General features: G+C 42.5%; 3 protein-coding genes across 3 annotated transcripts; 2 read left to right on the forward strand and 1 right to left on the reverse strand.

Moving 5' to 3' along the window:
• On the forward strand, window positions 2,128-4,154 carry LOC110430093 (F-box protein At5g03100-like). The gene is made up of 4 exons (XM_021447063.1): window positions 2,128-2,266; window positions 2,417-3,459; window positions 3,537-3,686; window positions 3,761-4,154. Exons 2-4 carry the CDS (start codon window positions 2,425-2,427, stop codon window positions 3,965-3,967), a joined length of 1,392 nt encoding a protein of 463 aa, XP_021302738.1. The 5' UTR covers window positions 2,128-2,266; window positions 2,417-2,424; the 3' UTR covers window positions 3,968-4,154.
• On the forward strand, window positions 9,554-12,546 carry LOC8083758 (putative receptor protein kinase ZmPK1). Its single transcript, XM_002439578.2, has one exon. It carries the CDS (start codon window positions 9,851-9,853, stop codon window positions 12,365-12,367), a length of 2,517 nt encoding a protein of 838 aa, XP_002439623.2. The 5' UTR covers window positions 9,554-9,850; the 3' UTR covers window positions 12,368-12,546.
• LOC8061891 (60S ribosomal protein L29-1) lies at window positions 13,511-15,271 on the reverse strand. Its single transcript, XM_002440887.2, has 3 exons — window positions 15,142-15,271; window positions 14,912-15,045; window positions 13,511-13,802 (listed from the first exon to the last, which is right to left on the reverse strand). The coding sequence occupies exons 2-3, from the start codon at window positions 15,011-15,013 to the stop codon at window positions 13,722-13,724; spliced, it is 183 nt and encodes a 60-aa protein (XP_002440932.1). The 5' UTR covers window positions 15,014-15,045; window positions 15,142-15,271; the 3' UTR covers window positions 13,511-13,721.

Below are 15,944 nucleotides of genomic sequence, written 5' to 3' on the forward strand. Positions count from 1 at the left end.
GGCTTGCCTAAGGCTACAACATGGCGTGCTGCTCCAACATACACGTTTGCACAAAATGTCTATGTAACAGCATAGTGTAGCCCTGCATTGTGACAGAGACCCTTGCAGAAGAGTCAATGGTCTCGTCAGATAAAAAATGAAGCAGCTACACTGGTATGCATTGTGGCCTTCGAGCATTAGCCTGTAGAGTAGAGAAACAAAAAAAAGCTACTTTTAGGACAGAGTCACGGGCACAGGCCGAACACAATGAAGATGGAGCTTTGTGCCTTCCACTGGAGAAAATGTTGGCTTCAATAGCACTTTTCATATACAGAGCAACTTTAACAGTTTTGCAAATTTTGTTTGGCAAATAATATTATTTGCCAACTCCCAAAACGATATGGAAAGGGAAAAAAGGACATCTCCAAGTGTTTGACAATTTTGACTTGGCAAAAAAATCGTAAACCCACGCACTGGCCTACATCACGCGCGCGGCCTTCTCTTCGTGCGAGTTTCTTCGCGCCGGCGTTTTGCGGCGGGTTCCGACATGACGTTCCGATCGGTTCTTAAAAATGTTAAAAATGTGTACTGGACAAACTTGCACTGATCAGCATTTGCACGAAATCGCTTCTTCTCGCACACTAGTTCTTATCGGAGGGCCAGGCCACCAGCAGCACGAATTAAAGGTACAACTTTTGTTTCTGTTGCTTTCGGAGATCAACAAAGAAGCATCAAGTTGTGAGCTTGCTATAAAAGTGCGCGCATGCAGTATGCTAAGCCTATTCTAGGCGTGTATAAATACCAAGAAATAAGGAGAATTTACAAACTTACTATAAATGCCAAGCCCAATTGCCAAACTATTGGATATAAGATTTTGAGAGTTTTAGCAAAAAAACAAAAATGTCAAACCTATTTGCAAAATTGTTGGAGTTACTCTTAAGAGGACCATATAGATTTCCATCTGGCACTAACACGATGGGCCGGCTCGAGCACGACACTAAAAAGCACGGTCCAGGCACGGCACGGCCCGGTGGTAGTGCCGTGCCTGGACCGCAACTTCGGCCCACAGTGCCGGCACGGGCACAACACGATTAATAGGCTGGCACGATGCTGGCATGATTATTTCCATCATCTGATGCTTTGAGGATAGATCATGACCATTGAATGTATTCTGAGTCATGTATATAAGCATCACACAACTCTTTTAAACCCTAACTCCCTAGTCGGCGGCGCAAACACATCCTTGTTGCGGTCACTCTTTCTCCCGTCTGACTATACGACAGCGGTAGCGCTCATCTTCTCCTTGAGGCAGGGCGCAATGAGCTTCTCGACTTCTCCTGAAGCCACGGACCGGCACGGGCACGATGGGCCACAGTGCCTATCGGCACGGCACGGTTAAGGAGCCATAGTGCCGTGCCTGGGTCGAGAGTTTGGCACGATGGTCCGAGACGGCACGGCACGATAGACATAGTGCCGCATAGTACCGTATAGTGTCAGGTCCGGGCCACCCGTTTGGCCAACTATAGAGGACCAAAGGTGGAGGGAGGCTTTGACACAAAGACATAGCTAATGTGAGAACTCTTTTGGCTTAAGAGTTCATGTGTCGTCTCTATGCTTACTTACCGGACAACGTCCACAAGAACTGTGCTGGAATTTTAGGAGCTTGCTAAAGTATGATTAATATGCAAACCTGGTATGCAAAAAAATTGATTGACCATCGAAGATTTTAGTGTAAAGTTCATACGATCTTTCTTTGTGATAGATTTGTCATACAACTGTTCTTATGTGTTGAAATTGGTCTTTGTGCTGGCTAATTATTGGTTTTGTTACTAGCTATTTTATATTTCAGACATTCAAATTTAAATTGATCAATTTCCTTTCATATTTTTTTTGGGTGTCGCGATAAATCACAAAAGTATTAAAAAGTAAAACCAAATTTGTTCGGTTTTTGTAAACTAGACCTATACGATACAAGTGATAAAGATTATGAAATGAGTTTTGTATTTTTTTAGATAAATTAGATTTATAAATTTATTGATATGTTTTTTTTCTAAACCCTAAGCCAAGTGGGTCCTTATAGGCCGTATATAGACAAAAATTCATGACTCGGTCGCGGCAATTGGGCCGGCCCAGAACTGCTCGGCGCTCTGCTCCTCTTTCTTCCCCCACCAAATCGTCCCCCCGTCTCTCCGTCGAGGGTTTTAGGCAAACTCCTCGCCCCGGCTCGCGCCGGCGCCGCCCTTCTCACGGCCGCGTGTTACCACGACGGCTCAGGCTGCGGTGCTCGGTAAGCCCCCATTCGCGGACCACCCATCTTTCGCTCATTTCCCGTACCCCGGACTGGTTTGCTTGACTCCGCAAAATGCTTCGCTATTTTTCGAAACCTTGCGCCGTCTTCGATCTAGCAGTGCGACTCATCAAGTAATCGATCTAGCAGGGCACGCCATGGAGCTTGAGGATGCCGTCAGGAAGCGCGCCCGCGCAAGTGGTGTCGTCGGCGGATCCGCGGCCGGCGGCCCGGACCGGCTGAGCTCTCTCCCGGACTGCCTCCTCCACACCATCATGTCATTCTTAAAAGCCCGGCAGGCGGTCCAGACATGCGTGCTGTCCACACGGTGGAGGCACCTCTGGCGCTCGGTGCCATGCCTCGACATCGACTTTGATGAGTTTAACAGCAAGGCGCCCGTCATCCGTCTCTCCAGTAGCGACGACAGTTCGAGCTCCGACAGTGATACCTCTGATTCTGACAGTGACAGATTGCAACCGCGTCCTTTCAACAAGCACTTCACCAAGTACAAGGACTGGGAGGATTTTGAGGATTTTGCCGTGATCCTGATGAGCCGCTGTAACATTGCACAATTGGATTCATTCCGGCTGCATATTGACCAAACCAGAGCACCTGTGTTTAGCAATAGACTGGCAGCACGATGGCTCTGTCGCGCCATGAAATACTGCACCCCGGATCATGCCAGTAAGCTGGGACTGAGCTCTGGTCCTTGGCGCCTCAAAAGGCTGCATCTCTGCCATGTACTTCTTGATGACCATTTTGTGAAGCGTGTTAGTTCAGTTTGCCGCTCTTTGGAGGATTTGGAGCTAGACGATTGCAGATGTGAAATTCAGTCAATCACCTCCGACTCGTTGAAGACCCTGGTTCTGAAAAATTGTGAATGCCGCAGTCTTTCTGAGATTATATCACCCACACTGAAGACATTGGTTATTGATGGTGGCTCAAATACTGATGCCTGTATGCTTATTATCTTGGCACCTGCTCTTACATATCTGCATCTGGCTGTGGATGTTTATAACTTTCGTGGTGGCTTTTCATTAAATGAGGTGCCATCCGTTGCCAAGGCTTTTATTCATCTACAGCATCACAAATATAATTATAGCGGAGGAAGTAAACTTGAGGGCGATCAATTCAAGCTTCTTTGTAGCATATCTAACTCGACAAATTTTAAATTGTCGGGTGTCGGGACAAGGGTATGCTTTTGTTGTCTCTTGCAATGTTCCATTTTATTCACTCCAATAATGTTATGGCACTATCTAATGTACTACAGGTGCTTGGTAAGGAACCCAGATTCCAAGAATTCAAGAACCTGAGGAGCTTATTTCTGGACAGATGTGATCTCAGTGATGACTTCAAGACATTGGTATTCTTTCTTTGGGGTTCTCCTATTCTTGAGAAGCTCACTTTGCAGTGCTGCGAGGTATACTGTTGGTTGGTTTTTAACTTAATTAACGAACACAGTGCATTATCTTACATCTTTTATGCTGTTTACAGTTCCCAAAATGTTCTAGCAAAAAGAAACGAATGCCCATGTGCAACAGTATCTCATCTTCTGAGCTTCGTGGACTGGATTTGCTGTGTGAGAACCTCAAGGTTGAAATCATATATAATGATGGCCATGGACCCCACCTTATCAGGCTTCTGCAGCGTGTTTTAGTGAATCTGTCGAAGAACAACATTAAACTCACCAAAGTTAATTAGTGTTTTTTGTTGTCCCAGGCCTTCTATGTGGCTTCTCACCTAATGGTTCATTTGAAATTATGTGCACATTATAGGCTTGATTCAGATGCACTAAATCTCAAGCCTATACTTTTGATTAATTTCTAAGTGAAACAGGCCTTTGCTCTATTGACTATATATGCTATTAATTTATACTCTCTTTCCTTAAGGATATGATTGCCTCTGTAAAATATCTGCTTTAAGCCCTATGACAAAGCTAGATTGGGAAACTGTCTCCTATTATAAAATATCGCAAGCTTGAAAAATGGGTCTTGAAATAGTTTGTTTTCTTCTGTTTTTCTCCTTCCTGGACTTTCTGGGGACTAGGCAGACTGGCAGAGGTACATACTTTCAAAAACTATACACCATCTTGAATTCATCAACGTTTTTGCCATCACTGTGCAGTTATCTTGTGTATGGGTCCCCTACATGTATGTGCAAAATATCTTGAGACCCTCTGCTTTAACATGCATGTCCTTCACATGTGGAACTTATGTGCATATTATGGGTTCCCTTTAGACGCACTAAATCGCAAGCATATACTTTTGACCAATTTCTAAGTGATTCAGGTCTTTGATCTATTGACTGTATATGCTATTTACTTTTACTCTTTTTTTTTCCCTTGCTTCTGGTGCTTTTAGCACTATGTACTCTTTTTCCCTTGACTATAAATGTTTGCTTCTGTGTTTTCCTACTGAAACTATCTCCAATTATAAAACATGGCAGTCTTGAAAAATGGCACTGGAAATCGCACGTTTTCTTCTGTCGTTTTCTCCCTGGGGCTCTTTGGAACTAGGCAGAGAGCTACATACTTTTTTCAAAAATATGTGCCAACTCAAATTCAGAGTCAGCGTTTATCATCACTGTGCAGATATCTCCTGTATGGGCAAAATGCCAAAAAAATCTTGAACCCCTCCGCTTTGACATGCATACCCTCTCCACTTGGAGATTTCATATCATATTTCGACATCTCTCTTTCTATCCCTACTGATGTTCTACTGACATAAGAGCTGGAAACTTTGTGCTGACTAATGACGAACTGAAACTGTCTAGCTGGCTCACCCTCTTGCTTCTGCAATGCACAAGTTCTGCAATCAAATCCTGTGCAATTTGAGTGTTTTCTGTTCCAATGTCGGTTGGTTTTCTCGTGAAAACAAACCTTAACATGTGTAACGATAAGGATTTCAGTCGGTGAAACAAAAAGTCCCTAGGAACCCAAATGCGGGTAAGTAGGGATTTCAGTCTGTGAAACAAAATTTGACTATATAGATTTGAAAAAAACGCAACCAAAGCAACCTATCGATTAATAAGCGCGCAGTGCACCAAGCACTGGTGACACTGACCCACTGATAGTTTCAGGCGAATTAGGCCTTCTTTTACATCATTTTTTTACTTACCTCCCTTAATTATAGGTTGAGTCCAGATTTCTTAATATTAAGAATTATGTATAGCTGACATATTTGTTGTGCCACTAAGTGTACAAACACTTGTACAACTCTTACATATGGCTATACATATATATGAAGTGGGTGGGGTGGTGTTTCCCAAACCATTATCCTTGCTTATTTAAATGGTATCACGTTTCTAAGCCTAGGCCCCCTCAACCCTACCCACCAAATCCAACCTATGTCGGCCCATCAAACCCTCTCACGGTCCACACCTATCGTCGTCACCTCCTCTATAACGCTGACCTCTCCTCTTTCCGTTGCACCTCTCCTACAACGCTAACCTCTCCTCTTTCCGTTGCACCTCCCCTACTCCATAGTCATGCTGCCATCCTTACCGCCTCCTCTCTCAGCCATGCCAATCCTTTCCCCAATCCTATGAAAACCTTAATAGCTTTGTCATATGATGTCCGAACTCAAAGTTATAGTACTTGACGAGATGTACAACTCTATGCTTCAATTTTTTTTATTTGAGATCGTTTTGATGCCGAAATACTCATCACAAGATACCAAAGAATCCATAGGCTTTATATATAGTCATATAAATAGAGAAATGACCAAAAGTTATGCAACTTTATAGTTGAAACAACTTTTTTATTTAAAATCATCCATCCAACAAAATTATGTTTGAACTTCTCACATTTGAAATTTGATTTTTTTCAAACAATCATGGAGAAATGACCAAAGCCAAAGTTATTTATCTCAAAGAGTTGAACAACTTTGTAGTTGACAATGTTTTTGTTTGAAATCATGTATCTTAGAAAAATTATATTTGAATTTTCTCAAATTTAAAATTCAAAAATTTTCAAAGGACCTCAGATGAAAAAATAACCAAAACTAAAGTCATGGATCTCATCAAAGAGTTATAAAACTTTGTAATTGACAATATTTTTTATTTGAATTTATTTAGGACCCTAAATACTTGTTTCAAAATAAGGTTAAGGAGGACGAATACCTGAAATAGACACAAGTATCTTATGGGTGGAATGGTTAGGGAACAAACGCATGAAGCCTAAGGTCGTGTGTTTGAGTGCTGGTGACCGCGAAGCCTATATTTGAGTGTTGGCGGTCGTGTAGCCCATGCTTTTGCTATTTTTACCTCTCTCTCTCTCTCTCTTATTCTAACGGCCCACGTACACTAGGGGGTTTCTCACATTCTAACCGCCATCCCTGTTTAAAAATGCTTTTGACCATTGGAAGTAGTGTTAGAGGCTTATGGGTTTTACGTGAATAACGATTAGTTTTAGTGGCTGTTCTATATATATATATAGGTGTTGTGGTTGTGCGTTGGATTATTGCCGGTGCCCAAGGAACATACCACACCCTTTAGAGCCAAGTTTAGCCCTCCTCTTACATATGCTTAGTTGACATTGCATTCATGGTGAGATTAGAGCGTCTCTAGTGCAGATATTTGAGAGATTAATTGAGTGGGACTAGAAGATTAATTTGCAAGCAAGGATTGCTTGTTAGTCTTAGAGATTGCCATCTCCTAGACGGCTTGGTGGTTCTGGCTCTGTTGAAGTTCATAAGAGAATTTGTGGTGCTCTAGAGGAGGCCTGTTCGTGGCTATTGTGCTCATCCCAACTGAAGGGAGATGAAGAGAAACTCTAGTTGATCATAAGCGTCAAGAGTGTTTATGACCCGCCTATAGTGCAACCAAGTTCTAATTGTGGGTTTTAATGATAATGACCATGTAATTGGGAAACTAATAAGATTTATCAAGATGACACCATTGGCGGACGCACGGGGGCTGGGGTGGCTAGAAAAAATTTAATAACTTTTCTTTTTAGTTAAAGCCCAGCCTAAAACATCTTTGCTTGGCACCATGCCACGCAAGGTCCCAAGTTGCATATTATTTTAGTACTTTTCTTCTTGCTTGTTATCTTGATTATTGAAGAAGTGTATGACATTTAAAAATTATATATATAGCATTGGATGTGGCGGTTCAAGTGGTGTGAATTCTTGAAGATGCAGGACTCCATGTATTTGGTATTTTTCTGTGTTTATTATCATAAATTTATGTATCTTTGCCTTTGAGCACTTTGAATCAATATTGAATTATCAGTCTTAGCTATATTTATTAATGTACCGAGTTGAGCGAGTACAAAAAATTTCTGTCCTATGTTATTTAGCCCCCCCTCTTGGTCCGTTTCTGAGTCCGCCACTAGTGGACACCCAAATAACAAAAGGAGACGACGATGGACTTAAAAGATGTTTAAATTCTTTTATTTGTTCAAATTAAGTTTAAGAAAGGTCACACTATAAAAGAGATACAATGCACAAGTTTCAATGTGCAACCAAGTGCTTAAAAACACCCACCATACAAATCCTCAAACCAAGCCAAGCTAGCCAATACATAATTCCTATTCCTTTGCTAATCTAGCTGGCGTGGCACTATTGCACATATGAGAGCAGTCTCAATGCTAGAAAATATACAATTTTTATACCTATTAATTTCTATGGACACTACATATAGAAATTATGGTCGCAATAGATAGTTTCTACAGAATAATTTTTTATCCAATCACATTCTCTCTTCATTCTCTACCAATCATATTCCTTCATGTCTTGGTTTTTATGTAAACATGGTTTCTAACTTAAACTTGGTTTCTATGATTTTTACTCTCTCTTCAATAACTATCTTTGTCACATCAGCAAAACGCCTAGGTGGCAGTATAATTAGGCCTTGTTTAGTTCCAAAATTTTTGGCAAAATGAGTACGGTAGCACTTTCGTTTGTATTTGACAAATATTGTCCAATCATGGACTAACTAGGCTCAAAAGATTCATCTCGCAAATTACAAACAAACTGTATAATTAGTTTTTGTTTTTATCTATATTTAATGTTTCATGCATGTACCGCAAGATTCAATGTGATGAAAAATCTGAAAAATTTTATAAAATTTTCCAGAAACTAAATAAGGTCTTAATGTTTATAGAAACTACGATAATTTCTACGTAGAAGCGCCCTGACGACACTACCTCAACTTAACAGTTGGGAAAGAGAGAAGTATTTGTGCGCCTTCTCCATCCTTCCCAACGGCTACATTCCATCCTCACCAACCAGCAGACCAGCCTCTCAACTCTTTTTTTTTAGCAAAAAACCCTCCATCGAAGGCCCTCAAGCTCTTCCCTTTGATTCCGTTGAGATTCTTTGAGAAATTGAGCTTCCAAACTCCATTACCATGTTTGGTTGATCACAAACCAAACACAACTTACATCTGGATGGCGATAATATAAACTGTCAAACAAGTCCGTGCAATCTCCGTGTCGGACAGCGACTGCCTGTGTCCTGATCTTGTGCAAGAGAGCTCCAACAAACGTCACTGTTTGGATGTTACAACGTATGACAGAGACACAACGGTTTACAAATAGTTTTAAACACATCTGAAAGCATAAACTTGGCAGGTCAATCCAAGACGCATGACTCATCACCTCAGATATAAAATTCCAAGTGCAGCATTTTTTGACAATTTCCTCGATCGCCCACCAAGTCTAGTGTACACTCACGTAATAACATACTTCCAAAAGAAACTTCATCACGATTATTCTACTAGTATGTTCTTCTAGATTTTAATTACTAGTATGTGAGTATGTGACTCTCTCAAGACTAATTTAATATCAACTGTCGGGCGTCGTAGTTGTATCTTTTCTCGTTACATTATTGATATCCGAAAAATATCGGTGGTCAGTGGTCACTGATAAATGAAAATATCGGTTTTGTATATGTGATAAATCAAACAATAGTCCTAACATGACGTATGAGCAATAACAAGTCCTGAACACACAAGTCATTGTCCCCTGTAGGACAGCGACTTTCCTGACCTGATCCTCGTGCTTCCTCAAGGAGATTCCCACAAGCCTTAGGCCTTGTTTAGTTCACGCAAAAAACCAAAAAAATTTCAAAATTCTCCGTCACCTCAAATCTTGCGGCACATGCATAGAACATTAAATATAGATAAAAACAAACACTAATTGCATAGTTTATCTATAAATCGCAAGACGAATCTTTTAAACCTAGTTACTCCGTGATTATACAATATTTATCAAATAAAAACGAAAGTACTGTAATGTCCTAATCCAAAAACTTTTTAAATCTAAACAAGGCCCGGATGAAGAAGTCACCGGCCGTGTGAAGCTAAGTATCGTGATCAGGCTGTAATATGCATGTATCCATGGGAAGAGCGAGATAGAGCGACCTGCGGTAGATGAAGCCTCCGTATCGGCTGTTTTGCCAGGCCATCAACTCCTTTCCGGTCGCAAAGTCCAACTACCATACAGGTGCATCTCTTCTGCTAGCTGGATAAGCTTTACAAAGTCACAAGCTGCAAAGAAATATTCCAACACGTCGCCCCAGCGGCAGACTTGTTTGTGTTTGACTGACAACATCAGGGTTTTTAAAATTCAGTTGAGCAACTGCAATGAGCCAATTTAGTACAACTAGTCAAGCCATGCTCATCCCCACCAGCTCTGCTGCAGCCATGGTGGCTGATCTCCTCGCAGCTCTTGCCCTCGCCATCATCCTCTCCACGCTTGCCGCCACCGCCGCACCACACGACACTCTACCACGAAAATCCTCGCTCGTCGTCGAGGAGTACGAGACCCAAATCCTGCGGTCATCACCGGACGGCACCTTCTCCTGCGGCTTCTACGAAATCTACGACGGCGCCTTCACCTTCTCCATATGGTACACCAACTCAGCCGACGACAAGGCGGCCACGGCCACCGTCGTCGTCATCTGGAGCGCCAACCGTGGCAGCCCGGTGCACTCCTGGGGCGCGGCCGTCACCCTGCGCAAGGACGGGAGCATGGTCCTCACCGACTACGACGGCACGGTGGTGTGGCAGACGCAAGGCAGGTTCCCGGACGTTCAGTATGCTCAGCTGCTGCACACCGGCAACCTTGTCATCAAGAACTCCAGCGGCGACATTGTCTGGCAGAGCTTCGACTCGCCGACCGACACCTTCCTCCCCGGGCAGCGCATCGCCGAGACATCCAAGTTGGTCTCTACCACCCAGCTCCAGGTTCCTGGTCACTACACCTTCCGTTTCAGCGACCAGTCCCTGCTGTCGCTCATCTACGATGACACCAACGTCACCAGCGTGTACTGGCCAGACCCTGACTTCCAGTACTACGAGAACAGTAGGAACCTCTACAACAGCACTAGAATAGCGAGCCTTGGTGATTCTGGGGAGATTTTCTCGAGCGACTTTGCCAATAGCCATGTGCTCGCTGCCTCTGATAGAGGCACTGGGATTCAGAGAAGGCTTAAGCTGGATCAAGATGGGAATCTTAGGCTCTACAGCTTGAATAACTCGGACAGAACATGGTCAGTTTCATGGATTGCTGAGTCCCAGCCATGCAAGACTCATGGTTTATGTGGTCCGTACGGGATATGCCACTACTCGCCTACACCGGTATGTTCTTGCCCGCCTGGCTATCGGATGAAGAACCCAGGTAACTGGACACAAGGTTGCCTGCCTGTTGTAGACATATCCTGCGATGGGGAGCAAAATGTGACCTTTCTGGAACTGCCAAACACTGACTATTGGGGATCTGATCAACAACGCATCGAAAAGGTGCCATGGGAAACCTGCTGGAATGCGTGCATAAGCGACTGCTCCTGCAAGGGGTTTCAGTACCAAGAGGGAAATGGTACATGCTATCCAAAGTCTCTCCTCTTCAATGGAAGGTCTTTTCCGACGCCCACTGTGCGCACAATGTACATCAAACTCCCATCAAGTTTGGACGCATCAAAGCTCTCCATTCCACAGTCCAATGTGCTTGATTCTGTACCACATCAGCTTAGGTGTGATCCAGTAATAAGCACAATAAACATGGACAAAAATCTCAGTTACTTTCATAGGCCAAATCAGGAGGAACCAAAATGGATCTACTTCTATGGGTTTATCGGTGCCTTCTTCGTTATAGAGGTTTTCTTCTTCGCGTTTGCTTGGTTCTTCGTTTTGAGGAGGGAGTTGAGGTCATCACAAGTATGGGCAGCTGAGGAAGGCTACAAGATGATGACAAATCATTTCCGAATGTATAGTTACAGGGAGCTGGTTAAGGCAACTGAAAAGTTTGCACATGAGCTTGGATGGGGAGGTACAGGGGTTGCCTACAAGGGAATTCTGGATGACGATCGAGTGGTCGTTGTAAAAAAGCTGGGAAATATAAGGCACAGCAGAGAAGAATTCCATGATGAGTTGCATGTCATTGCAAGGATCAACCATATGAACCTAGTAAGAATATACGGATTTTGCTCAGAAAGATCTCATAGGATGTTAGTCCTCGAGTATGCTGAGAAAGGATCCTTGGCTGACTTGTTATTCAAAAGCAAAACCTCTTTAGATTGGAAGCAAAGATTTAACATTGCCTTAGGTGTAGCAAAGGGTCTGGCCTATCTTCACCATGAATGCCTAGAGTGGATCATTCACTGCAACCTGAAGCCTGAAAACATTTTACTGGATCAGGATCTGGAACCTAAGATCACCGACTTTGGGTTGGCAAAGCTGCTCAGTAGATCTGGGCCTACTCAAAATGTAACACGAGCACGAGGAACCGTAGGTTACATTGCTCCAGAATGGATATCTGGCTTACCTATTACGGCAAAGGCTGATGTGTACAGTTATGGAGTGGTGCTTCTTGAACTAGTGTCAGGAACACGGGTTTTCGATTTGGTCAAAGGTGAGGATGAGAGAGTGCATGTGATACTGAAGAAGTTCATCAAGATGATTTCTTACAGATTGGACAAGGATGAACCTTTCTGGATAGCAGAGTTTGTAGATCTAAGATTGGGTGGTGAATTCAACTACTCACAAGTGAAGGGACTGATCAAGTTGGCTGTCTCATGCTTGGAGGAAGAGAGGAAAAAGCGACCGACCATGGAATCAGTAGTTGAGAGCCTCCTTTCAGTTAATTTAGCTGGAAGTCAATAAAACAGCAATATGATGATAAAAAATTATGGAAGGTTTTTTTTCCCTTGACTCAAAGCACCTACGGTACCATATTGTAAGCACCACACTTGTTTGTTTTACTTATACCTCATTGCTCTGAGCTGTGTAATGATGGAATGGAACAGCGGTAATGTAAGTAGTTCTAGTGGCTTTTGTGTATATATGTTAAATATTTTCTTGATATTAGCAATGATATAAAACCACATTTGGGGGATGCTAGATATATCACAACCAAAGAGAGGATATTTTACAAACCGAAATAACAATATGAAATAGCGAAAGGCGTGAGCTAGAATGGCAAGAGATGCACCAGGAGCACCGCCTACCTGCATGGCTGCATAGACACCTCAAGTTGGCGAATGTTTCTCAAGCACGCTTCTCCTGCTTGATCTGTTAGTTTTTACCTGAAACCAGAAGCAGAGGTTGCAGTTTGCAAAACACCAAAACCTATGATATTGACACACTGAGCTGAGCACATATCTATGTCAAAATGTTAATTAGCCGATGATGTTGACCGAACATTATGTACAAGAAAACAGTGGCAAAAATGGCCAATGTTGGATCAGACAGGTGAATGGAGAACTTTGAGAATAGAAGGAAACCTAAATAGATCCATTCCAATTCCTAGGGTTTCTCCCAGGGTATGCATGCTCGTCTGCGGAGAAAATTGAGTACCAAAAGAAGATTGGTTAGCACATGCATAACAAACCTGAAAGAAAGAAAACAAAACTTGCAGTGGAATCATGACGTTACCTTTGGATTGTGAAACTGTGTTTCACAGTGAGACACAACGGGTACGGGTGCTCACTGCTCGGTGACGTGACGAGGATGAGCGACAAGTAGGGGGCTATAGGTGCAATCAACTGGCTTGATATCACTGCGATTATTTAGTGTGTTTTTTTTTTTCTAACAACTGCTAAGATCGAGATTTTCTGCTGCAAAACAGGGCAAGCAGTCGATGTTCCTTAGCCATTTGATAGAATCCCTCAGTTTTTAACAATTGGGCAAGCAAAGCACGTTCAACTCGAATCACAGATTAGCAGTGCGAGGCTGCCACCAAAGCACGAGCTACCCACATGAATCGAGGCAATAAATCTACAGGTAAATTGGTGATGACAGATCACAGAGAACAGAAAATGACACATCAAGTGCCCAATTCGCAAAAGGACAACTGATGGTTTTAATTAATTCCAGATAGGCAACAAGACCGAAAAAAACACTATTGTACCAACTTTAGGTCTCCTTTAATGATACAGAAGTGAGAAATAAGTTCACAACTAAAACTCTAGTGATACAAGAGATGCATTTGTCGCCACAAACTCAGCCACCACCCATCTTACTCCTCTGCCTCAGCCTCACCACTCTTCTTGTTGCCCTTCCTTGAGTACCTCAAGTTCCTCAGAAACTTCGGGTCCATCTAAAAGCACACAAAAGAGGTCATTAATAGTCATACAAATGGCCAGGAGGATAAAACCCAGTCCAGATGGGCATATTAAGCAATCAGGCACAGCAAAGGAGAAAATAAAAATGAAATTTCTGCAGGAGTAAAATATTTATGTCGGAAAATGCAACTAGAGATATTCGATATCAAACTATCTAAACCTTCCTCGAAAAAGCGCAATTATAGTGTTTCTGCAGATAAAGAATAAGTGAAAATTCATAATGAACACAAAATTGAGATCAGAAGATGGAATACTACTGAAACTAGAGATCACCGTGCATACTAATTTGCTGCACAAACAATTTTTGGGTCAAAGAAAGCACGTATACCGTGCATACTAATTTGCTGCACAAACAATTTTTGGGTCAAAGCAAGTACGTAGCCTGAGATCTAAAGTGTCAATAACACTCATTCTCTAGTCAATCATCAACATAACTGCAGCATAAGAATTCAGAACATCAACTAACATAGCAAGTACATGCAGAAGGCATGCAACAAGACATATGCATAAAGAGATCACATCATGGTAATGTTTTAGCAATAAAGAATAAACTAACTGGCATAACAAATTCAGTACAATACAAGTGATAACACACACAGTTTACTTTCACGATGCAGTTATAAAATTTTCTTTTGGACAATTAAGGGGGTGTTTGCCTGTTTGGTTGGGGGTGTTAAAGTTTCTCGTTTTATTTAGCAATTAGTGTCAAGGACTAATTAGGCTCAAAAGATTCATCTCGCAAATTATTCTCTAGCTGTGTTTTAGTTTTGCAAATAGTCTATTTAATACTTCATGCATGTGTGCAAACATTCGATGTGGGCGTGAACCAAACAGGGCCTACGACTCTAAAGGGCAGCCGTGCAGCATTTCGTCAAAAACAACAGGCCACTAAGCAAGGCAATTTCGGAGCAACAAAGGCCACATACTGGTAGGATAATAGGCATCTAATATTGATAGAATCAAGCCACAACTACTGCATTTGCAATCGGGCACAGGCCCGCATAATGAATATGGTCACGTTTCAGCGAAAGGCAGTTTACAAATTCAGATCTAGCATATTTGAGAAGGAAAAGGAAGCACGCACCCCCTTGGTGGAGGTCTGGCGGTGGCGCTTGGGCTTCTTGATGCCGTTCTTGTGCGCCTTGTACGACTGGTTATGCGCCGTGTGGTTCTTCGACTTGGCCATTCCGAATCCCTCTTGCTCCTGCTCCTAGTCACCTGCGGTTCCACCAAGAAATCGGGAGATGAGCAATCGAATCAGGAGAAGGGGCTCACGAGGTAGACGAGGAGCAACGGTTCGCTGTTGATTCTTACCGGCGTCGGGGCGAGGGGGCAGGTCAGCGGCGGCGTGAAGAGAGTTAGGGTTTCGGGAGCGACGGTGCTTCGAGGCTGGCTTTATATAGACTAGGGGGAACTCTCTCAAGCCCATTTTTGTACTCGGCTCGGAATTAGCCCACTACAGGCCCATTAAAGTGGCCACACTTGGAGATAGACCATTGTTAATCGTATGAAGACAAGCATCACCAAAATGGAGATGAAATAGAATATGTGCAAGACAAAAATATAACTTATAGAGCATTTTATTTCACTAGCCATTGATGTGTAGAGAAGTACATGGCCCAGTTTAGGATAGATAATGCCACTCATGAGGCCTAACTTGTGTTGCTTTAAGAGATGATGTCCGTTTGAAACTTAGGCCTTGTTTAGTTCCGAAAACTGAAAAGTTTTCGGAACTGTAGCACTTTCGTTTGTTTGTGGTAAATATTGTCCAACCATAGACTAACTAAGGTCAAAAGATTCGTCTCGCGATTTACAGTTAAACTGTGTGATTAGTTTTTATTTTTGTCTATATTTAATACTTCATGCATGTGCCGCAAGATTCGATGTGACAGGGAATCTTGAAAACTTTTTGGATTTTGGGGTGAACTAAACAAGGCCTTAAGAGAAAAAACTTTGAAAAATGTTCTGAAAATGCTAACTATGGCTTAAAGGATCATCATGTGGAAGATCATTTGGAATTGTCTTGCTTTTAAAAAGGTTTTTCGATGTGCACCTAACCGTGTGGTGGTTTTTGAATTGGGATTCTATGTTGATCCATTATGTTTTGGATCAATTAC

Source organism: Sorghum bicolor, chromosome 9, assembly GCF_000003195.3.
Source record: "Sorghum bicolor cultivar BTx623 chromosome 9, Sorghum_bicolor_NCBIv3, whole genome shotgun sequence".
In the NCBI taxonomy this organism is placed as follows: domain Eukaryota; kingdom Viridiplantae; phylum Streptophyta; class Magnoliopsida; order Poales; family Poaceae; genus Sorghum; species Sorghum bicolor.